General features: G+C 37.7%; 1 protein-coding gene across 1 annotated transcript in view; it reads right to left on the bottom strand.

Moving 5' to 3' along the window:
• Positions 1–27,709, bottom strand: part of pappa (pappalysin 1) — a 160,439-nt gene that overhangs the window by 18,301 nt on the left and 114,429 nt on the right. The window contains exons 14-19 of the mRNA XM_002935204.5: positions 24,730–24,895; positions 17,046–17,229; positions 15,990–16,200; positions 15,691–15,862; positions 15,241–15,388; positions 12,096–12,220 (exon numbers count right to left, since the gene is read on the bottom strand). Coding sequence (XP_002935250.1) covers positions 12,096–12,220; positions 15,241–15,388; positions 15,691–15,862; positions 15,990–16,200; positions 17,046–17,229; positions 24,730–24,895 — 1,006 coding nt within the window. The remainder of the gene's footprint in view (positions 1–12,095; positions 12,221–15,240; positions 15,389–15,690; positions 15,863–15,989; positions 16,201–17,045; positions 17,230–24,729; positions 24,896–27,709) is intronic.

The raw sequence follows: 27,709 nt of genomic DNA on the forward strand, positions 1-27,709 counted from the left end.
GACCTTCCATAACTCGGAGCTTTCTGTATAAAGGGTTTCCGGATAAGGGATCCCATACCATAGTGACAACATAGGATGAACTGTGCCAAATGTATGCTTTGATGCACAGCTTTAAATTTGTATACTACAGTGACAACACTGACCAACAACCACCCAGAATCGGAATGCCCTTCATGACCTCACCTACCAATGAAAGTAGCCATAGCCATATGGTATTAATTCTGTACCCACCCCCTCCAAGCTGAAGCTGTCTGGGATCATAATTATGTGTCTTTAACCTTTGCATGCCAAACTGTTGCACAACATGGTTGTGCTCAAAGGGTTACCATTTATCTGAAAAAGGCACTTCTTTTTTTTTTAATTTAACCATTTTATTTCCATTAAAAATTCATATATTAACATGGTGTTTAAGCCACAGGCCCCTATTTTATACCACTCTTGTAACTGTTCTTGCTTTTTCAGGTACAGGAAATATTAAGCTTGCAGACACCATACCTATTTCCACTATTTTTGTAGGACTGAAGCTGCTGGCTGTCATTGTTACAATAAAGAAAGGACCAACTTGTTCCTCTCTACATGATTTCAGTAGATGGCGTGAGTGGAACAATATCAGGCTGCAAACATGGCTCAGAACAAACCAAACCATTTACAGTAGCATTTTAAGGAAAACTTGCATTATGGGTCTTAGAAGTATGTTGAGGGATTCAACAGAGTCCATGGGAAATGTACATTTCAGAGAAAACGAAATGTTGGAAAAAGAGGTCATGCTCTAATTCTGGAAGGTGGCAGGCTCAGGGGAAGCATAAGAATGTGCAATGCCGAAAGAGTGGTGGATTCATAGAAAAGACTTCCATAAAAAGGATGAAGGCTAAAACATTAAGGGAATTCAAAAACTCCCCAGAATACAATAAAATAAAAATATTCACAGGGCATGGGGTATTTAGGATACTGAAAACTTTAATTTTTGTCTTTATATAGTGGCAAGCTATTAAGCAGTGCTTCACAAAGAATGATCATCATTGATTAGTTGTTACCCCAGAAGAGCTTACAATCTACTTACTGTGGTCACTTGAATTAGAAGTCAAGTAACACACCTTTATGTTTTTTGGGATGTAGGAGTAAAATAACGCAAACATATAAATATGTTTTACTGTGGAGGGAATTGTGTAAAGAGACTGGCCAGGACTGGCCTTCTGGATCAGCTGGACCCAAAGACATGTGTCATATCAAAGAGGAAATCTAATGGAGTTGTAGGAAGGCTTGATTGCTAGAATTTTCTCAAAGAACATTGCAGCCATAAAAATATCCACTTTTATTCAGTTTGTTTATTAAGGATTTGGAGAAGATCAGTGTAAGCCATATATCTGACAGATGAAAGGTTATGCATAACTATGCAGGCCAATTATTTCCATTCAGGATGTGACATCCTTGCAGGGAGATCTGGGAAAACTGGCAGACTGGGCAGCTAAGTAGCAGCTGAGATTCAATGTTGATAAATGTAACATTATGCATTTGGGACTGTAAAAATATGAAAGCAACTTATACTCTTATTGGTCCTTATGTCCTTGATGGAGAGCGACCAAGAACCACTTGTAGATAATAAGCCGTAGCAAGCAAGGCCAGTCAGCAGCAGAAAGTGCCAACAAAGTTTTGATCAATACTAAAAGGGGCATAGATTCATGGGAGGAGAGGGTCATTCTACCATTTTACAAAGAAAAAGTTGGGTTCCATCAATAATATACAGTGCAGTTTTGGTTTCCAGTGCTTAAAAATTATATTAATAAAATAAACAAAGTCCAATGAAGAGCAACTAAGGGTATGGGAAGTCTCAGTTATGAAGAAAGGCTGGCTAAGTTGGGATTGTTTACACTGGAGAAGAGGGAGGATACATAACTATCTATAAATATGTGACCAAAAGGTGACCATATAGTAAACTTCCTGATGCACTATTTAACAGGACAACTGTTAAATAACTTTTTTAGGAACCCAAAGTCAATCACTGCACTTATGCCCTCCTTACTTCTATGCTCAGACCCTGACAGACCCTCTTGAACCCCCGGTGGGCTAGACAACACAACGATGGGCCAAAGGTCAGCCCTTGACAACACTGTAACAGATGATTTTAAGCCACATGCAGGCCAGACAGCAGAATGTTTTCATGGATCAAATTTCATTTCTTTCCTACAGGTGTTATATTATACAAAGGATCAAGCAAACTGAATTGTCTTTGAACTAGATTTCATTTATAGAAAAAAAAGCCTAACTATATGGGTCAAGATGATTTTATCTTATTGTAGAAAAATATAATCACCTCACACGAAGGGGCAGAATTTTTCTGGCCTTGAGACTTGTATAAACTCAACTTGGCATTGAGTTTATTGTCCAAAAAGCATGATTTTTTCAAACCACAAAAGTAAAACAAACGTGAGAAATTCATGGAATTTAAATGGCCGTTCGTTTCCATGAATCATCTTTATTTTTCGCAAACAGGAAGTGCTCCAGCAGCCATTTTAGGAGCATTGGTGCTCATTTATGGAAAACAAATTATGTGTTTAAATTTCACTTGAAACTGGGTAAAACAGAAAACAACGAGGGAATTAATTTCCCCTTAAAAATGTGTGAAAAAGAAAACAATGATGGCATTTACTTCCCCTTGAAAATATGTCAAGGGCAGGCTGTCACCGACTATTCTATTCCTCTGCTATTCCAAGTCTCCATATGACTCAATGATTCTCGGCAGTTTAAACCTGGCGTACTTTTTGTCAGTCACAAAGTTTTATAGATTCATTTTTATATTAGTTTCCTGAATTTTATTTAGAATTTTTCTAAAAAAGTGAAACAATTGTATTCTGCCAAAAAAACACATACATAAATCTAGAAAAAAAATGAAAAATAAAAAAAAAAGTTTGAACTTTTCTCTGTAAATGGGCCCCTAGGTCTCCAGGTTATGGGAAAATCTAGGACACATTTGCACACAGTCTAGATACAAGGGTTGCACTAATTGTATTCAGTGCAAACGTTCACTCGTTTTAAAGTGATTTGTAAATGTAATTGCAGCTAAAAGCAGTATTCATTTAGAAGAACATATATTTTCATTATGCAAAAATGTGTTTTTGGGGGAAGAACCCCATACCAACAGCAGCTCAAGCCCCTAGTGAGCATACTCGCTAAGCTTTACTAGGCACAGCTGTTATAAATCATACATTGGTTGCCCACATTCCTCTGGCACTGCTGACAGCTAATGTAGCAAATAGTAACAGTACAGACAGTTGCCAACCTGGCTTACTAAGAAACTACTGTGAAACAGCAGAGGGAAGAAAATGAGGGAAAAATCTTTAAAAAGACAGACTAAAGAAAATCAAAATGCAAAGAAATGTTAAAAAATCATTTTGCTGGTTAATAATTTGAAAACAAATCAACTAAATAAGTATTTGGATGGTGGTGAACTATGGTATGAGATGGCAAAAATGTGGTGCATGGAATAGGCAAAAACACTTGGTGTAAAGTAATAACAGTTGTGCTGTTTACTACAGTTTTAGTAACCCAAAGTAACTATTTAGCAGGCAGCATTTACTAGTCTGCTGTTTGAAAGCACATTTCTGATTGGTTGAAGTAACTTATTACATTACTTAACTTACAGACAATTCCTTTAGGTCTAAAAGAACTTAATATTGGGTGAAAAGTTAGAAAAAATACATTGTTTAGCTTATCCATAGATATACATATGATTGGTGTATGTACGTCTGAAGCCTGTGGCTATGGGTTTATGCCCACACTTCTAGACGTTCCTACTCTTTAAGTACAGGTATAGGATCCATTATCCAGAATGCTCGGGACCAAAGGTATTCCGGATAAGGGGTCTTTTCGTCATTTGGATCTCCATAAGTCTACTAAAAAAAATAAATAAAAAATTAAATCCAATAGGATTGTTCTGCCCCCAAAAAGGAGTAATTATATCTTAGTTGGGATCAATTACAAGGTACTGTTTTATTATTACAGAGAAAAGGGAATCGTTTAACCATTAAATAAACCCAATAGGACTGTTCTGCCCCCAATAAGGAGTAATTATATCTTAGTTGGGATCAATTACAAGGTACTGTTTTATTTCTACAGAGAAAAAGGAAATCAGTTTTAAAATTCTGAATTATTTGATAAAAATGGAGTCTATGGGAGAAGGGCTTTCCATAATCTGGAGCTTTCTGGATAACAGTTTTCTGCATGTACTAGGAAGGCAGCATTTTATTTTAAAGTCTAGCAGAATTGATTTCTGGCATTCAGGCACCTTCTGACTTCTTGGGAAAGAAAGACGGAAGGAACAAATAAGGCCAGAGAAGTAGGTGTCTCCATATTGCTTATTATACATTCAAATTCCCTCTGTAGCTTAGAAAGTTGCACTTCATTTACTTTCCCGCAGCTACTAAAACTGCCCTAAGTCTGAAAGAGAAGCTCATTAATCTTATAGAATGAAATCATCTATGAAAACCGATCTGATTCCCTCATTAGATTTAGAGTAAAGCGCCAGGTTCCACAACCACTTGTTAGCTGCTGTGTCTCCCTGAGCATCCAACCACTCCCTGTGCCACTGCATTACAGAAAATAGTTGGTCAGAGAGCTACCAAAGAACTGCTTCTCTTACATTAACAACTGGTGTGTCATGGGCTCTAATGATTATATGAACATGGTAAGCTCAGCATAGCAACTTGTTAGGTAAATGGATCAGTGGCTGTGAATGGATCTGAGATGCCTGCAGGGCAGGACAAGCACAAGGGCATGGTACTGCTCTTGAGCTAAAGGACGTTTTCTGTGGCACTTGATATGTTATCTAATTGTTGATATACAAGCTGAGCATAAGAAGGAGGGGTAAGCCATGCAGTAGGCACTCTGCTGACTAAGGATCTGTATACATAAGGACTGTATACTGGTATCTGGTTTCTGTATCGGAATCCTCCAGTATTCTCACTGTATCAGGCATGCAATGTAATACCAGCTTATGGCGATCTGAAATGCAAGAGAATTTAAAGCCCCTCAAACTCCTTTCTACTATTTGCTAAACTCATTTCATTTATGTTTCTAATTCAGTCATTTATTAATCATGTGTTTCAGTCATAGCACATATGTCCTGTTAATAACTGGGGGCTGGGGAAGCTACATGATGTTTGGTCTTGAGAAAGGTTCTCTTGGTAAAAACAAAAATGGTGACTTCAGTCAATGGTTTTTCAGTAAGTCCAGCGAGTTCCCCTCTCTTGCTTATATGGATACTTAATTATCCAGAAGGCACCTCGGCCAGTAAATTTTCTTTGGGGTTGCGTCACAGTACAACCAACCTTATATATGTCATAATATCCTTAATGTATTGTTTTTTAAGTCCCACTAGAGTCTCTTGCTGAATGTGTATGTGTATATATATATATAAATATATATATTCCTGTAAATTATATCCTTATATCCTTAGTGATGTCATCAGTTATAACTGATAACTGCTTAGTGATGCAATTTCTGTCACATGACTTTTGTATTATTATAAATAAAGCCCCCCCCTTATGTAGAACATAAAGATTGTTACAACTTGCCTAGGACAACTCCCATTGACTTCTACATGACTTCAACATCTTTTAGATGACATAGTTTTACATTTATGTTTTTTAGTGGTTTTGATGCGTAATAAATTGTACAAAAAAGCATTTTTTTACACAAAAAAATCAAATTTTTAGGGCAAAAAACAGGAATTACTGAAAAAAGAACATTATATATATATATATATATATATATATACACACACACACAAATAACATATAGCGGGATTGAGCTTGATGAACTAATAGCTTTTTTTTTAACCCAAATGAACAATGTAGCTATGGCTGCTGTGACATTACACTTGCCAGTCTGGGTCATTTAGCAATATTGCAGGGCAATCTTCAGGTCATGCATGATCTAATTTGTCATAATTGCAAGGCGACATAGCACCTGCCCACTATCTCTACAGAAAAAAAGTAAAGAATAAAAAAAAATCAAGTTGTAGCTTATACCTTAAAATGGCTAATCAGACAGTATGATATTAGGTAAGAAGACAAGATGATTTGCTTTAACTCTTTAACTGCCAAGCACGTAAGCCATACATGCTAGCAGGAAAGGTTCTATCCGCCAAGCACATACCGTGTACGTTCTTGTGCAAATAGAGGTTCCTTTCTGCAGAGATTTTCTTCTGCTGCCTCTGCAGAGGTCAGGAGCGATGACAGCCCCCTTGGCTCATTACCCAGGGGTCTGTATTGTTGGTCCTGTGATGCAATGCCATCAATCACGTCTGCTGCTTCTTCCTGACCCCCCTGCTCCCCACTCACTTCCTGCTGTGCATCACTCTGCAGACACGGACCTCCAGGACCCCTCCAGTAATGCCTGTATCCCTCTTGCTCGTGAAAGTGGCCTTTATTTGCACACTTACACCCACTTACATACATTTTAACACATATATAGAATACATTTTAGCAAAGTTTATTTGCTAATATACATTGTCACACAAGTTTTAGATGTGTAGACACCTGTTTACACAAATAATCACAAACACTTTTTTTTACTCATTCATTTTACCCTTTTGTTTTTCCCTGTTTGTTTTGACAGTTCACTATTGGATCAGGTATTTTGATCACTAATCGTGCTGTCATATGATTTTCGTGTTACTTTCACAATTATTGTGGTTTTATTGCATTTTTAACCCTGCATTATTGTTCCTAATTTGTTTTTAGCATAGCTTTGCAGTTTGGTGCTTTAGTGTAAAAACAAATTCTTAACCTATTTTGAATTCATCAGGATGTATACCAAAATGTATGTTTTTCTGGGGGTCTCTGTAATGCAGGGGGCTCTTTGCTAAAGCTGAGTTAGCTGACGACAAAATTCATTCATTTGGGGTCCGTACATAACACAGACTTTGATGCATCAATGCATATTGGGTATCAAACTGTACATTAGACCTCTGGCATTCCTATTTGGGGTGATTTGCATTTGTATGTAAGAAATAGTGTGAGATAAATGCAGAAAATTGCACCATTTTAAGACAATTTTCAGAAATGTCTTGGGATAGACGTAATTATTTACCCATTTTGGATTTGTTTGATTGTGTACTTTCCTTTACATAAGGTAAATGTAAGAAATTATTATGCACAGAGTATATTTTGAAGTCTCTAAGTGCCATGGACTTTGATAAACCTATGTACAGTGGACATCAATCTGTTCAGACCTCTGAACATGGTTACCTAAGGCCTGTATGAGATACAGTGCTGCAAAGTGGAAATTATGAGGTGAATTTTGGAAATGTCAAAACTGCCAGTTCTAGAAAAGCTTTGTGGTTTGGTACTTTGGAGCAGAAAGAAATGTGTACACATTTTGGAAATTGGGGAAATGTGTACTTTCCAAAAAGATATGGCTTCCTAGACAGAACATATGTTTATTTGTTGTTTATCCTACGGTTTGGCAATAAAAGTACCAGAAGTGCAAAATCGGCTGGCAGTGAAAGGGTTAAAGGATTAAATAATGAACAGTCTGACTTGCTTTTAACATCACAATAAATCCTTTTAGAAGTTCATTTGTTGCAACTACTTAACCAACTAATTTTATCAGTTGTAGGAAGTGTTGCCCATTTTTGTACAGGGCTATTAACAGTAACTACATGAACACAGACGCTGAAGTTATAGTAACAAGGAATGAAAAACCTGATCTGTGAATCTAAACACCTGGGTGAAAAATTTAGTTTATCACGTTTAATTATCTGTAAACCTCATTCGTCAGTTTTGACATGAGGTACTCAGGCTATGAAAACACATCTTATCAACAAGCTATTACACACAATAGAGTATTTATAAGGAACAAAAAAATCTTTGAAACTTAAGTAAACTTCTCAAACATAACAAGACATTTTAAGGTCCAGTAAAACCAAAAAGAAAAAAAAATGAAAAGAATTCATTGAAACTGGCATAACAGTTATTTCTGTTTTGTACAAGTAAGAATGCTTTCTTTAAAATAAAACTCCGAGGTGGGAATGCTCCTCCATGCACAGAATGGGGGTGTAGCGATGGATGGATATTATACTGCATATGGCAGGCAGGATCAAGAGTCACATATAGGAAATATAATAACTGGTATATGTAATAAATCTATGTTTTCTAATGGTTAGAAGGAAGAGCTGGAGTTAATGGCTCTAGATCAGAAGCATGCCGTTACTGAAATGAACCACACAACCGGGCAGCAAATACTGAGGACTATATCTTGTTTCAGAGGGATAGGGAAAATAGAAAAACAGTAGACAGAGGTGCTGCTACCATCAGGTGAGTTGAAAATCTAGTCTCAGGTGTCAGCGAACCCAAAGTTGCCAGGGGCGGCAAAAAGCCTCTCCTGGTAACTTTAAAAGCCAAATTTCCTTTTTTTAAAATAGAAATTTGGCAGACCCTGGACCCCTCTGATAAAGGTAAGCGCAGGGGGCTGAGGGGGATGGCCTCGGAGGAGCCGTCTTGGGTGGCTTTTAGATGTATAAATACTGCAACAAGCAGTAATCAGAAAGGCAAACATAGAAATGAAGGATCATATTGCATCCCAAATTGATCCCAATAAGTGTATTTGTGGAGGTAAATTTACTAAAACTTTAGCATTTCTCTTTTTTTTTTATTTAAAAAAATAAGAATAAAATCATTTCCATCAATATCTTTACTAAAAAGTCTAAACTGAAAAAGGAAAAGTCACAGAAGAGCTGCGAAAATTCGCACAAAAAAGATTTGAAGCAAAATAAGGATCCTCCAGGGAATGGAAGGGATATCTGCCATTGACTTCTACATGATCTTGGCAAGTTTTAGATATATTTTAGCCATTGTGGCGCATAGTAAATCTGGGAAAAGTCACAACTTTTTTTCTTTTAGTGCTTAAAATCCGAATCGTAAAAAAAGGCAGTTAGTAAATGGCCCCATAGTAAAAAAAGATTTGGGTTAAGATTGTGGCTCCATTAAAAAAATGAAGATATTTTTGGACTCTGAAACTTCATTTATAATGATTTTTTCAGACTAACTTCCATCAGGTATGGTGCCTATGGAGTGGAGGAAAGCTGATATAATTCCAATATTAAAAAGAGATTACGATGTGGATGGGATTATGTTCTGGAGAATGGAATTACAAGTGGCAATCAGCATAGCTTTATGAAGGATAGATCATGTCAGGCAAATGTAACAGCTTTTCATGATGAAGTAGGTATGAACTTTGACAGTCGGTTACAATAAATGTGGTCTATGTAGATTTTGGCAATGCTTTTAATACAGTTCTGCAGAGAGGTTTGTTTTTTAAACTAAGGACTTTTGGAATTATTAATGCTTTTTCCACATTGATCGAACTGGTTTAAGGAAATCAAGGACAATTTTGACCAGGAGCTCATCCCTGGAAAAGAGGCAGGGAGCTACTGATGCCTATGAAGGGAACTGATGCTATTACCGAGTTATGCAATGCTCCACTGAGTATGCCATAAGTGGGAGATTACTGGAGAAGTTCACAAGGTCTTGTGTTTTGTGCTATATTTAACAAATACACTAATGGGCTGGTGGGAACAGGACTTGCTGGAGCATGGACTCTAATGATGATTACACTAAGGTCACAGTATGTGAATGTAAACATGCATTCTAAAAAGTGTTGGTGTCGACGTTGGTAAAAAAAATGTGCTTTTAAAGCATTCAAGTTAGCTGGGAAAGCTGAAACTTTCATCAGGTTCAAGGAAGCAAATAAAGCAGCAAAAAAGCTATCAGGCAAGCTAAAATAGAGATGGAAAGGAGTTTTGCAGCTAGGAGTAAAAGGAAAGTAAAATTATTTTTTAAATATGTAATTGATAAAAAATTAAGCAAGAAGGGGTGGGACCTTTATTATCACCTTTATTAATTCTGAACTCTTATTTTTTATTTGTCTACACAACTGAGGAGCCAGCTAATGAAAGTTCTCTTTTTAATAGGCCCATTTCTAGTAATAACTACTGGTGCATGGGTCACTCAGGAGGAAATTCAAAAGATACTTTAACATGTAAAGGTAAACAAAGGTCCAGGACTGGATGGAATTCATCCCAGGGTACTAAACAAATTTAGCTCTGTGATTGCCAAAGTTTAATTTTTTAACCTCACTTCATTTTTCAGGATTCATTGCATGGTGCCGAGAGACTAGCAAATTGCTAATATGGTGCAGTTATTCAAAAAAGGATCCCATTCTCAGCCTGAAAACATAGGCCTGTTAGTCTGACATCAATGGTAGGAAAACTTTTGGAAGGGGTAATAAGGGATAGAATGCTTGAATACATTACAAATCACAATACTATAACTTTGTGTCAGCATGGTTTTATGCAACAGATCTTGCCAGATTAATTTAAGTGCCTTTTATGAGGAGGTGAGTAGGAACCTCGATGCTGGAATGGCAGTGGATGTCATCTACTAGGACTTTGCTAAAGCATTTGATACAGTACCGTGCGGCAAGTTAATGATAAAATTGAGGAATATTGGCCTGGAACATAATATTTGTACTTTGATAGAAAAGTGGCTGAAGGATAGATTACAAAGAGTGGTGGTAAATGGAACATTTTGTAATTGGACCAGTGTGGTTAGTGGAGTTCCGCAGGGGTCAGTTCTTGGTCCTTTGCTTTTTAACTTGTTTATTAATTACCTGGAGGTGGGCATAGACAGTACTGTTTCTATTTTTGCTGATGATTCTAAATTGTGCAAAACTGCCACTTTGCAGAGCAATTTGCCAAAACTGGAAAACCGGGAAGCAAAATGGAAAATAAGGTTCATTGTTGAAAAGTGCAAAATTTTGCACTTTGGTAGAAATAATATAAATGCAAGTTTTACACTAAACGGAAGTGTGTTGGGGGATCCTTAACTGAGAAGGATCTGGGGATAACAAATTGTCTAATTCCAGGCAGTATCATTCTGTTACTACAGAAGCATAAAATGCTACTAAAGCATAAAGCATGTCTTGCATAAAAAAGGGTATTAACTCAAGGCATGAAAACATAATGTTTGCCTGTTTATAGATCTCTGCCCTTCCTAGTGATGTTGTGATGGCAGATTCTGTTAATGCCTATAAGAGGGGCCTGGATGGGTTCTTGAACAAGCAGAATATCCAAGGCTATTGTGATACTAATATCTACAGATAGTATTAATGTTTGTATATATAGTTTATGTATGTGTTGGTATAGGTTGTATGTGCTGGGTTTGCTTGGAAGGGTTGAACTAGATGGACTTTGGTCTTTTTTAAACCTAACTTAACTATGTAACAATATGAGACTTGTTTGATGCCTGAAGTTGGTGACTATTTTTCTCCATAAAGTATACTGTGTATTGTTGTGTGCATATGGAATAGAGTGTGTTCCCAGGCACACAGATTGTTTCTGTGTGTGATCTATTTTGTACCGTTCTATATCGTATACTACTGGGATGGGAGTGTAGTATTGGGGCACTAAATTATGCATGGCTAAAAAAACAAATACACACAGACATCTGTAAAAAAATACATTTTTTGTACTGTCATGTATATGGTATAGGAATCAATATATTAAATAATAAGGAATATGACTTATATGCTAGTTCTAAAATGGGGTAGTTGTTATTAGAGACTGTAAATCTTAAACCCTGTTTATTTATTTTCTGTATATTTTCTTCATGTGGATAAATACATATTAACATATTTACTGACTATATTGCATTATTATGTTTTTTATATTGGTGGGTGTGGCTTAGTAAACAAGCCTTTATAAACCAAAGGATTACGGTTTTGTTAAGTTTTGTTTACGGTTTAGTTTCCTGAGAAAGAGGTGGGAAGCATCACAAGTAATTTGTGCTTGCAATGTAAAGTACCACCAATTTGTGTCTATCTCTCGCTCTACAAATATATATATTTGTGTGTGTGTGTGTATGTCTGTGTGTGTGTTTTCCTAATTATTTAATAATGATACTATGGTTTTCTTGCAGATGAAAGCATACACACAGGAGATAAGCATAAACATGTGCAATGAATGGGCACCTGCTGGCTATGTTGTTACATTCTCCCTGAAACTTTGCCTCCTCCTGTTTCAGTATTTGGGGACTGACCTTCACTCTTAGTGGGCTCATCCAGTGTGGGAGATTTTTTTCAGTCATGTTAGCTGGCAGTATGACCGCTTCCATTTTGTTGTCCTCCACATTGTGATTCAAACAGATGGGCATACATTCAGCTCCTTTTCCAGAGATATGCACAAAAAAAACATAAAACAATAAAAATAGCAAACATTTCTATTCTCCCACAACAGCTGCACCATTCTGTTATTATGCAATACGTACTGCTAGTAAATCATGGTGCCACTGTGACACTATTGAGCTTCCACGAGCTTCAAATGGATCTGGGAGTGCAGATGCATACATTTAGAACTCTGTTTATCATGTACGGCTCTTTAAGAGGATAGGACGGAATTGGTTATATTGCATTTACTGACCCTGAAATGGTTACAAGAATGAGCCAGCATCTATTGTTGTGATCTATGAGTCACCACTGGCGTAATTACAGCACACTGAGCTCATTTACGTTTGAGCTACTGGTCTCTAGAGGGTGCACAGAATTGGATTTCTGATGACATACATTTGCAGCAGCAGAATAATAATTTTAGTGTATACATAATTGTCTTTCTTATAACCTCAATATATATATATATATATATATTCTGATTTTTAGATTTTATTATGCACAAGAGAAATTTAAGAAAGGTCCCGATGGGGACCGAAGCGTAACGTTGGCTGTTCATGCGTTTTTAATACATGATTGATCTTTTAGGGATATAACTCGGTGTTGCTGGTCTTTTTTTGGATATATATATATATATATTTTGATTTTTAGATTTTATTATGCACAAGAGAAATTTAAGGGGGGGGGGCAATTATGGAATATATTATCTGAAATGATTTATAAATAAGGTTTTATGAATCAGGTTAGTGCCTGATGCTTAACCTACTAAACATGAAACACAAAGGGGCACATTTACTAACCCACGAATCCGAATCCGAATTGGAAAAATTCCGATTGGAAAACGAACATTTTGCGACTTTTTCGTATTTTTTGCGATTTTTTTCGTCGCCTTTACGACTTTTCGGAAATTGCCGAAATTTTTTCGTTACCAATACGTTTTGCGCGAAAAAACGCAAGTTTTTTGTAGCCATTACGATTCGCTCGTATCTTATCGCGACTTTTTCGTATTGAGCGCTTGTAAGCGGCGGGCGAAACTTTCAGACTTAGAATGATTTTGGAAGCATCCCATAGGACTCAATGGCACCCTGCAGCTCCAACCTGGCCCAAGGAAAGTCTCCCATAGGGCTCAATGGCATTCTGCAGCTCCAACCTGGCCCAAGGAATGTCTCCCATAGGGCTCAATGGCACTCTGCAGCTCCAACCTGGCCCAAGGAAAGTCTCCCATAGGGCTCAATGGCACTCTGCAGCTCCAACCCGGCCCAAGGAAAGTCTCCCATAGGGCTCAATGGCACTCTGCAGCTCCAACCCGGCCCAAGGAAAGTCTCCCATAGGGCTCAATGGCACTCTGCAGCTCCAACCCGGCCCAAGGAAAGCCTCCCATAGGACTCAATGGCACTCTGCAGCTCCAACCTAGCCCAAGAAAAGTCACCATACTGAAGCTTGAATGAATCCGAATCTTTCGTACTCGGCACGAAAGCTGCGAAAAAGTCTCGACTTTTCGCGCAAGTAGTAACGCTACGAAAAAATCGCAACATTTTGCGCAACATTCGGAATGGCTACGAAAAAGTCGCGACAATTTTCCGAAAAATCGCCAAATACCGATCATTACGAAAAAAACGTAATCGGCCCGTTTCCGAATTGGAAAAATTCCGATTGGAAAACGAACATTTTGCGACTTTTTCGTATTTTTTGCGATTTTTTCGTCGCCTTTACGACTTTTCGGAAATTGACGAAATTTTTTCGTTACCAATACGTTTTGCGCGAAAAAACGCAAGTTTTTTGTAGCCATTACGATTCGCTCGTATCTTATCGCGACTTTTTCGTATTGAGCGCTCGTAAGCGGCGGGCGAAACTTTCAGACTTAGAATGATTTTGGAAGCATCCCATAGGACTCAATGGCACCCTGCAGCTCCAACCTGGCCCAAGGAAAGTCTCCCATAGGGCTCAATGGCACTCTGCAGCTCCAACCTGGCCCAAGGAATGTCTCCCATAGGGCTCAATGGCACTCTGCAGCTCCAACCTGGCCCAAGGAAAGTCTCCCATAGGGCTCAATGGCACTCTGCAGCTCCAACCCGGCCCAAGGAAAGTCTCCCATAGGGCTCAATGGCACTCTGCAGCTCCAACCCGGCCCAAGGAAAGTCTCCCATAGGGCTCAATGGCACTCTGCAGCTCCAACCCGGCCCAAGGAAAGTCTCCCATAGGGCTCAATGGCACTCTGCAGCTCCAACCCGGCCCAAGGAAAGCCTCCCATAGGACTCAATGGCACTCTGCAGCTCCAACCTGGCCCAAGAAAAGTCACCATACTGAAGCTTGAATGAATCCGAATCTTTCGTACTCGGCACGAAAGCTGCGAAAAAGTCGCGACTTTTCGCGCAAGTAGTAACGCTACGAAAAAATCGCAACATTTTGCGCAACATTCGGAATGGCTACGAAAAAGTCGCGACAATTTTCCGAAAAATCGCCAAATACCGATCATTACGAAAAAAACGTAATCGGCCCGTTCGTGATTAAGTAAATGTGCCCCATAATATTGTTTAGCTATATGGATTTATCCTGGGTTAGTTAACATTGATTATCTTGCCTTGACTTATTATGGCAAAGGTACACTGGGTGATTTCTAATGTATTATTACTCTAGGCATTACTTTCTACTTGGGAGGGGAAGAAAAATGCTAGAAATTGTTCTCAGTTTAAGTGAACTTGTGCAACAGGTCCTGTCAAGTGACAGGTGCATTTCACTTAAAAACGCAGTACATCGCAATCGAGACAGAAAAGTAAAAAGTTGCTAGAAAACACCCAGTGGGCCATTATCCTTGGTGAAGAACAGTGCATCAGGCTAAAATGGACAATTGAAACAATAACCTGTGCACTGCTGACTTTTTAACATTCTGGATATCAAGTTTTCAGATAGCAGATCCCATACGATTATAATGTACATTTATGAATACATACATATAAAACTGATTTAACATTTGCAAAAGTAATTTTCGAAAAAGTTCACAATTAAGTTGGCTAGTACCTATATTATATCCTTCGGAGCAGTGGATCTTCATGGAGTTATTCATATGGTATGGAGGTGGGCACTGACCCTGAATGTTCTGGCACAGATGAAAGCTGCCACTCCAAGTGCCATCCTTCCTGCACTGAATTACATTGTTGACCTTATCCTAAAAAATAAAGTAATTTAAATGTGTAGATGTTCCACTAATAAAGAATAGGCAGGTATAATTGCAAAAGTAAATACAGTAGTTACTGATTTAGATTGAATTTAATACATTGATTTACAAAGTAATACCATGACAATAGGTTGACATTCATAACTACTATATCTTTTTCTACTATGATTAACAACTCTGCCGAAGAAAAAATGTATTAACCTTATGATTACGGAACTGCATGGTTTTCTGGCCATTTATACAAAAATCAAACCCAAGCCAGCAATGTGTCCGCTATAGAAGCAAATACTTACCGACTGGCTATTGCTCTCCTCACACATTAGCTTGCACTCGCTGTTGAACTGAAAGCCATTTGTGCACTGGTAAAGCCCACGAAACTTTGGATGAGGGGGTTCACATGTAATTGGTACACATTTACCCAGTTGCCAGCTTCCATCCTCCATACATTGTGTTTTGAATGCCTTCCTTCCCCAGAAAACAAATCATTGAAAAGCATAAGCTTCAGGTTGTAAGAGTGTTTGAAAGAATAGCAATCATAGCATAGCAAAGTGATTCCATTATATGAAAATACAAGAAAGCCCAATCCACTTACTTCTTGGTCTTCTTTAGTGGGTCATTGACATGGAATCCCTGCTTGCACCTATATTTACAAAAGGATCCAACCTTATGGCCATCATCAAGACATCTGGCAGTCTGCAAGATAGCATTTGGCAATGATGGTGGTGCCAAGCACATAAGCTCACAGATGGATTCAGGAAAAGACCACAGCCCATCTTCTAAGCAAGTTAACATATTATTGGTACCTAAAATACATGCAGAAGAACAATGATGAATATCAAAAACAAATGTGCATATAGAAGCTGAGATCCCTACACAAAATCATTATTATCTTGAATAAAATGCTACACAGACTAATTATTTTATTAGGGCTGCACTTGTTTGTTCCACTTTCTCTCCGTGCAGACTATCTTTTAGCCAATAAAGTTCAGATTCAAGAAACAGATCAGAAAATGAAGGAACATGCAGCCAAAGAGTTTTGCTGAAAAAACACAATTATAACCATAAAAAATGGCATAATGCAAATTTTTGGTAAGTCTGTGAACAGTAAAAGATGGGAAAGTATACTGTATTGATATTTGGTTGTGCAGCTTGCTAATGCAGGCACTGCTCACAGTATTCTATTATTATTATTATTACTATTATTAAAGCCATGTTACACAAGCAAGGGCAGAGTGCCTCATTTAGGTCTCTTTAGATCCTCCCAATCTCCATAAATAGCTTTCTGATGCTCTGGCCATTTTACTACTTCTACCTTTTTAGACAATCTATAAATACAGTATGTATGCTCCTTCTATATGCCTTCCTATGCATGATATGTTTCCCTACTTCAAAAAGTAACTCCCCACTTTGCCTCCTGTCTTCATTTCCTTCCCATATCACTGTCCTGATATCTACTTCTTCCTCTGTCTGTTGTGATTGTTTCACACTAATATTATTACCAGTGCTGAGCCAGAGAAATCGCAGGTACTTTACTGGGGTCTAAATTAAGAAAAGACCTTGCGTATACAAAATTCTTCTCATTCTCTTGACAAGCTTTTGTACTGTGCAGCACGTACTTGGTAAGAATTATGATCTTATGGTATTTTACCTCGGAGCTGTGCAGGTGGACGGCATTGGAAAGTACATTGTTTTCCATAGGTAGTCCCTTGAGGACATGAGAATGTTGCTGGATGTATGTGAGTCTTATCAGGAAAGCCACAGTCCACCGGCTCACATGTTACTTGCTTGGTCCACTTACCATCTCTGCATGTTAGAATGATGTGGGACTCAAACTAAGAGGAAAAAAATCAAAGTGGATTAACATAAACAATTTTATAAAATCCAAGTGGTGCAAATTGTTCCTAAGCACACATTGGTTACCAATAAAAATGCAAAAAGAGTTTTACAAAAAAAAAAAAATAGATGGATTTTATGTTTGCATGGTTAATTTAATATTTTTTGCTGAAGGAGATGAAATTTCTCTATGTCCCTATAAATACAGCTGTTTTAAAATGTGCGTCTTGAAGCTGGAAATGCAGGACAGTTGAAGGAACACACACAACGTTCTGATATTCAAGCAAATATACAGAACATGAAGGCCAAATCTCTCGGTGTCCTTTAGTAGATTTGTAATCACAGCATAGCAGAGGCAGTGAGTATGGGCTAATGGATGCTAAATGTCCTAGGGTGATTTTTTTTCTATAATGCTGGCAATGTGGTACTAAGTTTCCTTGACTGACTTCGTTTCAAGGTTGTTTTTTTTTAAATATCATGAGAACAGCTTCCAACACACATCAAAGCGCTTGGAGTTTGCTCTTGCCAAAACACCTAAATGGCTTTTACAGAAGTTTTAACCTGTCTTACTTTGATATATGATTATTTTAAGAAAATGAAGAGCAAGGCTTAGCTGCAAGATGTGTCACATGGCATAAGTATATGTAGATACCGCATTACGCTAACATAAGGGCAAAAAATGCTCATACTCTGATACTATCCAAGTTATTCAGACCTTTCGTTCCAAATATCTCATTTTGTGACCTGTCCAACTGGCTCCACAGTAGAAGTTTGTTTAGAATATGCTGCCAGAAAAGGTGAAATCTGTTCTGCTGTAAGTTATGGCAATATTGATATAAAGTAGCAGTATTAGTAGTTTTAAAGAACACATAACATTTTGAAAAAAAAAAGCTGCATTTCGGAATAGACTACAGCATTTTAGACTTTTAATATTTTCATAAGCAGCAGGGCTGGATAGCTTTTAGATGTCAGAGCTCTATAATGCACAGAATTTAAGGTACAGCACAGCGCAGATTTTAAGGTACAGCAGCACTGACCTTTATATATACATAATAGGGGTCATTTACAATAGACAGGGGGTAGAAGTTCAGAGCACTAAATTCAACCTTTTTTCGTCAATATGAAGCCTACCCATCTGCTAGATCAGTGATCCCCAACCAGTGCAGGGGCAACATGTTGCTCCCCAACCCCTTCAATGTTGCTCTCGGTGCCCCCAAAACAGGGAGTTGTTTTTTAAATTCCTGACTTGGTGGCAAGTTTTGGTTGAATAAAAACAAGATTTACTACCAAATAAACCTCCTGTAAGCTGATAGTGTGCATAGAGGCTGCCTAATAGCCAACCTTAGCCCTTATTTGGCTCCTCCATGAATTTTTATGGTGCTTGTGTTGCTCCCCAAGTCTTTTTTACATTTGACTGTGGCTCACGAGTAAGGAAGGTTGGGGACCCCTGTGCTAGATAATCCAGAAAAAGTATAAAAACCGTATTTGAAGCCCTTCAATTTGCCTCAGAGGGGGAAAGAGGACTCAGTTTCAATAACCTTGTATTTTCATACTTGCTGAAAAGCCATCCAACCCATGTTCGCTCATCACTGGTAATAATAACTAATAATCTTGTACTTGATGGTAACTAAGCTGCATAAACCCATATTTGTAAACTCTGGTTTCCTTTTGCACTCCAGAAACATCAAGGAAGGTTAATAGATGCCTGATAAAATTGTGTATAGTGTGTGTGAATGCCATAGGGATTTTAAACTATAATGGAGGAGGAGCGGATGTGAATGATGTATAATCTCGGTAAAGCACAGCAGAATATGACATTATTTTGCAAATGAAGAAAAATGAGAATGTAAAAACCTGATGTTTCAAATAATGTTCTCAGTGAATTGCTCCCAAACATCTACACATATATTTGTAAAGGTCAATGGTTGAATTATTTGTCCCATATAAATTTAGTTTTTCTCCTGCAGGTCAGATTTTTTTACATTTATAAATGTATTTCACAACTTTTTACCAAAGTTCATTTTAGTAAAATGGCTTCGTTTTCAAAGCCTTTCTCCACTTGGCCAAAATCAAGCAAGTCTGCTTCAAATCAGTCAACTGAAGTGAAATGTTTAGCATGTTGCTGGAAAATGTATCAGAATGCAACATAGAATTACTGTATGTGCTCCCTATTTACATAGTTACATAGGGTTGAAAAAAGACCAGAGTCCATCAAGTTCAACCTTTTTGATTCAACCCAGCACCCACAAACCTATACTGACCTATCTATACACTCACATACATAAACCCTATATACCAACATCAATAATAATTGTAGATTTTTGTATCATAATAGCCTTGGATACTATGCTTGTTCAAGAACTCATCCAGGCCCCTCTTATAGGCATCAACAGCATCTGCCATTACAACATCACTAGGAAGGGCATTCCCCAACCTCACAGCCCACACCATGAAGAACCACCTACGCTGCTTCCAATGAAAGCTCCATTCCTCTAATCTAAAAGAGTGGCTTCTGGTGCACTGGTTGTTTTATGTGAAAAAACATCCCCTATCTGTCTATAATACCCTCTAATGTACTTGTACAGAGTAATCATGTCCCCTCGCAAGCGCTTTTTTTCCAGAGGAAACAAACCCAACCCTGACAGTCTAACCTCATAGCTTAAATCTTCCATCCCCTTTACCAGTTTAGTTGCAGTCTCTGCACTCTCTCCAGCTCATTAATATCCTTCTTAAGGACTGGAGCCCAAAACTGCACTGCATACTCAAGGTGAGGCCTTACCAGGGACCTATAAAGGAGCAAAATTATGTTCTCATCCCTTGAGTCAATGCCCTTTATTTGCTTTAGTAGCCACAGAATGACACTGCCTGGAATTATACAACTTGTTAGCTACAAAAAAACCCAGATCCTTCTCCATTAAGGATACCCCCAACACACTACCATTTAGTGTATAACTTGCATTTATATTGTTTTTTAAGTGCATAACTTTGCACTTGTCAACATTGAACCTCATTTTCCAGTTTTCTGCCCAGTTTTCCAAAGTAGCTCTGTAAAGCGGCAGTATCCTGCATGGAACTTATAGTTTTGCACAATTTAGTATCGTCACCAAAAACAGAAACAGTACTGTCTATGCCCCCCTCCAGGTCATTAATAAACAAGTTAAAAAGCAAAGGACCAAGGACTGACCCCTGCGGAACTCCACTAACAACACTGCTCCAATTAGAAAATGTTCCATTTACCACCACTCTTTGTACTCTATCCTTCAGCCAGTTCTCTATCCAATTACAAATATTATGTTCCAGGCCAATATTACTCAATTTTATCCTTAACTTTCTGTGAGGTACTGTATCAAACGCTTTAGGATATTAGAAGTCACTGAGGGGTTCCGTGACTATACCCATGTACAGATTTATGGGACTCTGAAGTGACTTATAATATACTCACAATTTACAGTAAGTGGTACATTATTTGTTATACAACCCTAACTAAATAGCACGTGCAATTCTGCAACACATTGAATTAAACAGGTAGTGTTTTATTGGCTGGGACATCTCACTGAAGGCACTTTGCTGTTTTTTTTTTTTTTACTTCTAAGCATTCCTGTCTATGCTTAACATTTGACCTTCCAACATAAAAGGCAAATAAGTTAAATGAGCTTGAAACAAGCACAATACTTTTAAAAGCCTTCTGAGTTCTATTGGTTTTAATAACATTAGTTGAAGATTTATCTTCTGGCTTACATCCAAATCACGCAAGAATCTTTAATAATCTTTTGTCTTAACAGCATTTTTGCAGTTCACTGAATGAGATCGATGGTTGTCGGTCCGTAGGTATCTTCTGTGATAAGCATGAATTGGATAGAATACAATCAAGGATTCCGATTTCTATTCTAAATACTCCTACCGCCTTGACTGTAATCTACAACTCCTCATACCTCCATGCATTGTTTCACCATCCTGCATATCAACAGCTCATTCCAGATAAACACCCACACATCATCTTTAGCAACAGTGCTGCCCCATGTGTCCCCGGGTGCATTCCATGCCATGAAGAGCATTTCCACACTAACCATTGTAAAAACACAGACATTCCAAGCAAAGGGTGAAAGGGACAGTTGCCACTGATTACAAGCTGTGTCACCCACCACAATTCCAAACAATAGCAGTCAAAAGTCACTTTGTATTTAAAGGCAATTATGGCAGAAAGAGAAGAATTCCACCAATCCAAACAGCATTCCATGAATACTCTGCGTAAACATGAGTCACCTAATCTCGCAGGGAAGCTGTTTAGAGAGACAGAGCTGGGGTATTTAGAATGAATACAGAAATGAAGCATTTTCAGACTTGTCTTTGCCTTGTATTAAACTATTTACATGATATTCTCCTGGCCCCCACACAGAAAGGAATGTATTTAATACAGCTTATCTGCTATTTACATGTTTCATTTGTCTAGCAAACATGATATTGACATCACAGTAGGCAGAGGTGGAAAATTATTTGCATTGGTATGCAGACCATAATGATAATGTAGAGAATTCTGGCAGCATCTAATTTCACACACACACAAAACACTTGTGTATAATAGTGTGGGTCGCAGATAAAAAGTTCCCTGTCTTGACCAAAGCTGGCCATTCATGCAACAATCTGCTGATTTGGTAAAGTCGCTAAACTATGGGATTATTGCCCATTTTGGCTATGCAGTAGAAGGGCCATATTGCACTAATGAAATCATTTGGCCCCCAGGCCAACAGATGGATCATAATAGGGCCTAGGAAGACCTGGTGGGAGAAGAACAAATCAAAAACCTGACAAGATTACCAAGGCTTTCTTTATGTATTCAGACATTCTATTATTTTTTACACTTATACAACAGTATTTAGAGGTTGGGTGATGTTGTAATATATAGTCTTGTTGCTGTCTATATGAATTTTGTGGTCATGGCTTCATTGCACCCCCACCTAATGGTTTACAATTTATTGGTGAGCACAACGTCCCCTTTTTTGCTATAGTTTATACAGGAGCAGTGGCCAGCTCCATGTTGTAACTGCCACCCTTCCCAGCTACAGTCAGGTCTCAGTGGAGCCAATAAAAGGGCAACCATATAGGGGTTTTAACCTTGAAAGCAAGCAAGCTGGAGGTAAAACTAAATATAATTGAAGCAGTAGAATTCCTAATGAATCAGATAAAAGTGACCGGGGATGACTTTGATGTAGTTGGCCAAACTGAAGTATAATGCAATATACAGTATGGATAAATAATCCCTGTTTTACTTAAAGGATGGGGGGGGGGGTGCATTTCTTGAATGCTTAATGCACAAAATGTCTAAATGTCCTACATATATTGATAATGGGTGAGTGCAGAGGATGTCTTGTTGTTGTCTATAAAACTTTGTAGTCACATATATATATATATATATATATATATACATTGAGCCCAGTAAGGATTTTGGAACGTGGAACGTGGAACGTTTAACCTGTGTTGCTTGAGGAGAGAACTGCTAATTGTGGTAAGATCTTTATTAATAGGGTTTTAGGAAAAAATGTGTTGAAAGTCATAAAAGATCAATACAAATGGGGTCATTTACAACTGCAAGTGGAGTTGTGGGGCAGACAATTTGACCCAATTATTGCCGTTTAGGCCACAAAAAAATACTATTCACTAAAGGTACTTGCATTATCATAAGCTCCTTGCACTTTCAAAGAGTTGCAATTAGTGCCATATGGACCTTTCCTCCTCCTCTTCCAAATTCTGCAAAGTTGTGCCTATTGGCACTGGGGAACCCTGCAGCTCCTTCCAGGTAAGCAAAAGAATGTGGCACTCTCATGCAGAACGCAGGAAATTATGTCAACTTTTCAACACAACTGCAACAGTGCAGGTGCAACTGCGTCAGTTTTAACACATCAACTGTAATTGTGTAAGAATCACCACCCCCTGGAGACCACAATACCAATGAAATTATGGGGGAAAAATACAATGTACTGTGGGCGACTCCACAATGGAGATTGCATTCAGAATTCTTTACACCACTCTCCTACTGTAGTGTGGTTAGTAAATTACTTTTAAAGTTTTTAACTCCTTCATTAAAAGACAAGCTATAAAATCTGGCAGACACAGCTGGTATTATATTAATTATGTACTAGAACAGGAGGCATATTCTCCATCAGTATGAACCTGGTCTATAAGTCCTACATAAGCATTAAGAGAAACCTCCTGTCATCAGCGGTGGCTATTGGATTTTGAACAGAAATGCTTTTGCTTTTGAGCATGTTATTGTTTCCAGTAAAACTAATGACAGGCTCTTCTACTGGATTTGGGTACTTGAAAATGATCCATGATATGGTATGTTCTATTACACTATATGAATGTGAAAGCTGTTCAGGAAAAGTACTCATACTCTAATTACTGTGTTGTAAAGACTTTAAAGAATACTGTAAATGCTAATAGAACTAAAGGAATGGTGCATTAAACTAAACTTAAAATTGAACCACAAATGACTAGATTAAAGCTGCCTTATTTTTGAAATATTTTGAGAAGACCCAATTCATTAAAAAAGACAATTATTGATAAATGTGAAGGGAAAAAATGACAAAGGCAACCAGGTTGAATTAAATCACAACAAACATGCCATTGAGAAGCTTAAAGAATCAAACAGAAATCAAGAAATTCTAGAATAAAACCTATCTGCTTAGTCTCAAGGAGTGAAAAGCCAACTCATCTCAACACACCTTCACGTAGCACCACACTGTTGATATCTTTATTATGAGGGGACACTTCAATTTTTTCATACTTGGATCATTTAGGACCCTGCTTTATTATCAGTCACTAACCCTACAATGCCTGTAGCAATGACCCGAGGTTAGCTACCTTTATTAATAACTAAAACAGATTAAGAAAAATAGATAGTTACTATCTCATGTTTAAAACAAAATTATGGTCGAGTAGAGTTTTAATAATGTGCAAAATGTACATTCTTCTGGACACTTTCTAATTAAGTTTTAAGGTTGTTATCGTCCAACGTCAACTTAGAAGAGCTAGCCTAGGGTCATTATGATTGGGGTTGTAGGGATGGTGATTGATAACAGAGCTGGGTCTTGGATGATTCATCCAAGTACAAAAAATTAGAAGTCAACCCTACATAACAAACAAATCAACAGTGTGGAGGGGGGCTTTGATCCACAAGTGTCATCGTAACTCAAATCCTATATTTTAGAGCACAAAAATATTATCTGGTCCAATCTTGGCACTTTAGGGCCAATGCCCAGACCTTTGTGTACTTTTTCATTCCAACACCATAAAATTTTACAGGGTTGTGTATCCTAGTAGTGCTATATAGATAAAGCTCTAATACATGCATACATACGTACATAGACAAAGTGCAAAACATAAAATCTACAGTTTTGGCAATATGAGACCGTGGAACTGTAGATATAACAATCTACAACAGCAAGAAGGTAAGTAATGTCAACAGACTGCTATGAAATACATTGTTTCTATTAACCAACCTGGGTTTTCAAGAGATCGTCATCCCTGTGTATCTGAAGTATGTAGCCCGTGTGGCACGTTACCTCACATTGGGCCCCATTGTAGTGACCACTTGTGCATTTCACATCAGAATTCTCGATTTCTAGCTCCTGGCAATCAGTGGCTTCACATGAGTAATGAACACAGCTGCAGAGAAAACAGAGAATAATTCTGTGCATCAAATGGTAAATACATTTCCTCCCAAGAACATCTTATATACATGCAGCAATGGTTTGCCTGCCAACAACATCATCAAGCAGCACTTTCTAGAACAGAGAGAGACAACCTTATGGAAGGAGCAACAGAATTCTAACACCCGATACTCTGAAACTTGAAATCTCTGAGCTAAAGGAACAAACTGTAGTTATAGTAAGTAACATGAAGTACAAATTGTGGTTATAGTAAGAAACATGAATAGAGCACTAGATATTGCATAACGTTTATATGCATATCACTGCTTAAAGGTGCAGCTATTAACATCAATGCCACTCTTTTAAGCATTAGGTTGTTGATCTTGGTATGTGGAACTCCATATCAAATAAATGCCATTAGTCCACAATGTGCGTCCATGTTCTGGTGCAATACAGGCTTCTTCCCGTCAATATCTGAAATCCTGTATGATTTACTTTTAACCCAACGACCCAAAGACTGTCCCAAGGGTAACATCACAGTAATAGTTGTCATTTTTGGACAGTACATTTTTTTGTTATTGCTTTTGTATTTTTCTGCTGTGCTGGAACTTTGTACATCTGGAATGTCAGCTGTATGAAGGAGAATGCTGATTAAGCGCAAAAGCTTGCTGCACAGAGCACATCCACCAGGAATAGAAATAACAAAATCTCTTAACTGAATCTAAAAATTGTTCTTGCCAAAGCAGCAACTAGATTGCATTTAAATTAGTGTTTTTGATTCCACCAAATAAACAAAATGTCAGCACCTTGTTCCCAAGTCATGTGCTAACAGACAGGACGCAAACGAAACCAATAAAATCAGCCAATGGCTTTTAACTATGAATTCACCTGCAGCTGCTTTTTGAGTGTTTCCAGCTACCATACAGATTTTTGACAGGTAATGTTAAACATTTAAAGGGCAACTGGATGCTCATTGATCGTCACACACATGGGAATTCTTATAAGAATATTTTATAAGACTATTTTTTCACTTTAGACTGCAGCTAGTTATCCCAGGTACCAGTCAAGCATCCAGGAAGATGATCAGACTGTGAGCAGAAATAGGTTGCAGGTTATACGCTACAGTTGTACATTGGTTGGAGTCCATGCAGCTTCTCAGAAGCTCTTCACTCGCTAATCCTACATCTCTTACATCATCCAATATCAAACCTCAGGAGATCAATCAAAGATAATTCCAACAAAATTTCGATTCAGACAGCAATTTGAGTAAATTCTTTGTAGTTGATAATAAATTGGACAGCTGAGGGAATGCAAAGTGCCTTCCAGCTGGAGATCCAGGGGCCAGATAAAGTCAAGCAAGGCTTTGTTATGTCCCCAATCCAATCCAAGAACTCCAAAAATGTTTTTGTACATTATAATAAGTGATTATAACAGGTCCTTGGCCCACAACTAAAAAATAAGTTGGTTGTTTCCATTATATTATCTCTTATTTATAACACTGACACATTTATGTAGCACTTTACAGAGAGTAGTGATGATGAATTTTTTCGCTAAGTAAAGTTTTGCCGTGAAATTTTGTATTTGGCTATTGGTTGTGAAACTTCTGCGAAGATTCGCCACGAAAAGGAATTCGCAGAGGGAGAAGATTTTGCGGTTGCCTCAAAAAGACGAAGAAAAACATTAGATAGGGCTGAGGCTACATTGGTAAGGCAAGCTCACAGAATAGCAAAATACTGCAGGCGCCATTGTCCACAAGCAATGATCTGCAAAATATTTTTACAAACCAAGGACTTAGGATAAATTAGAAGTTAGGGGAACAATCAAAGTCTGTGTTTGAGAGAATTAATGTCCATTGGATAGGACAAGATACTGCTTCTCATTACTGCGTTTAGTGATGGTTTGTTAAAACAAATAAGACTAATATTGTCTATGAAGAAGAAACAATAAGACTAGTACTGTGCAGTGTGCAAGGTTGAATTGACATCTAACGTGCTTCTAACATGCAGTGAGTGAGTTCCCTCAGAAACTGCAATATAGTTATTAAAATAGATTTTTATATATTTATTTAAATAAATAATAATATGGTTATATAAATAAAATGACTACATTGCAGTTTCTGTGATGCACTATTGATAGAAGGGTAAAGGAAGCCATATATGTTCAGATTTTAGACTTCTTCCAACGAATGTTTGGATATCAATCGTACATTTAAATACATTGATCTTAATTACATTTAGACTAAAATTTGCTAAAAATAATAGTTGGCAGACACCAATCATAAGAAACTGATATCCTGGAAATGCAATGTAGGACCCCCATGCAGATTTTATTGTTATCAGACTGAAAAATGTTTAACCTGTCCAATCGACTAAAGTACCAATTGCAATTGTACGAAAACTATCAGGGCAATTTGGAGCCCTCACATGGTTCAAAAATTGTACAAAATGATTAAGCATATATGACCATCTTAAGTATATAAGGGTGAAAAAAATGGGCAAGGATGGAGATATTTGATAGTTCTGTTAGTGACTAAATTCCAGGTTTTTTTAATAGTCCTTGGCTTCCCATGCTGGCACTGAATATGTTATTGTATCCAACCCCTGATTAAAGTGATTGTAAACCTAAATTGAATTATAATATAATTATTTAAGGGGTCATTTGCGACTGCAAGTGCAGTTATGGCCACAGCAAGTTGCACCAATATTCCTATTTATTAAAAGGTACTCGTGTTAACATGCAGTCCTTGCATTTCTATATACTGTATATACTCGAGTATAAGCCTAGTTTTTCAGCACCCAAAATGTGCTGAAAAAAGTCACCCTCGGCTTAT

This window comes from Xenopus tropicalis, chromosome 8 (genome assembly GCF_000004195.4).
Source record: "Xenopus tropicalis strain Nigerian chromosome 8, UCB_Xtro_10.0, whole genome shotgun sequence".
Classification (NCBI taxonomy): domain Eukaryota; kingdom Metazoa; phylum Chordata; class Amphibia; order Anura; family Pipidae; genus Xenopus; species Xenopus tropicalis.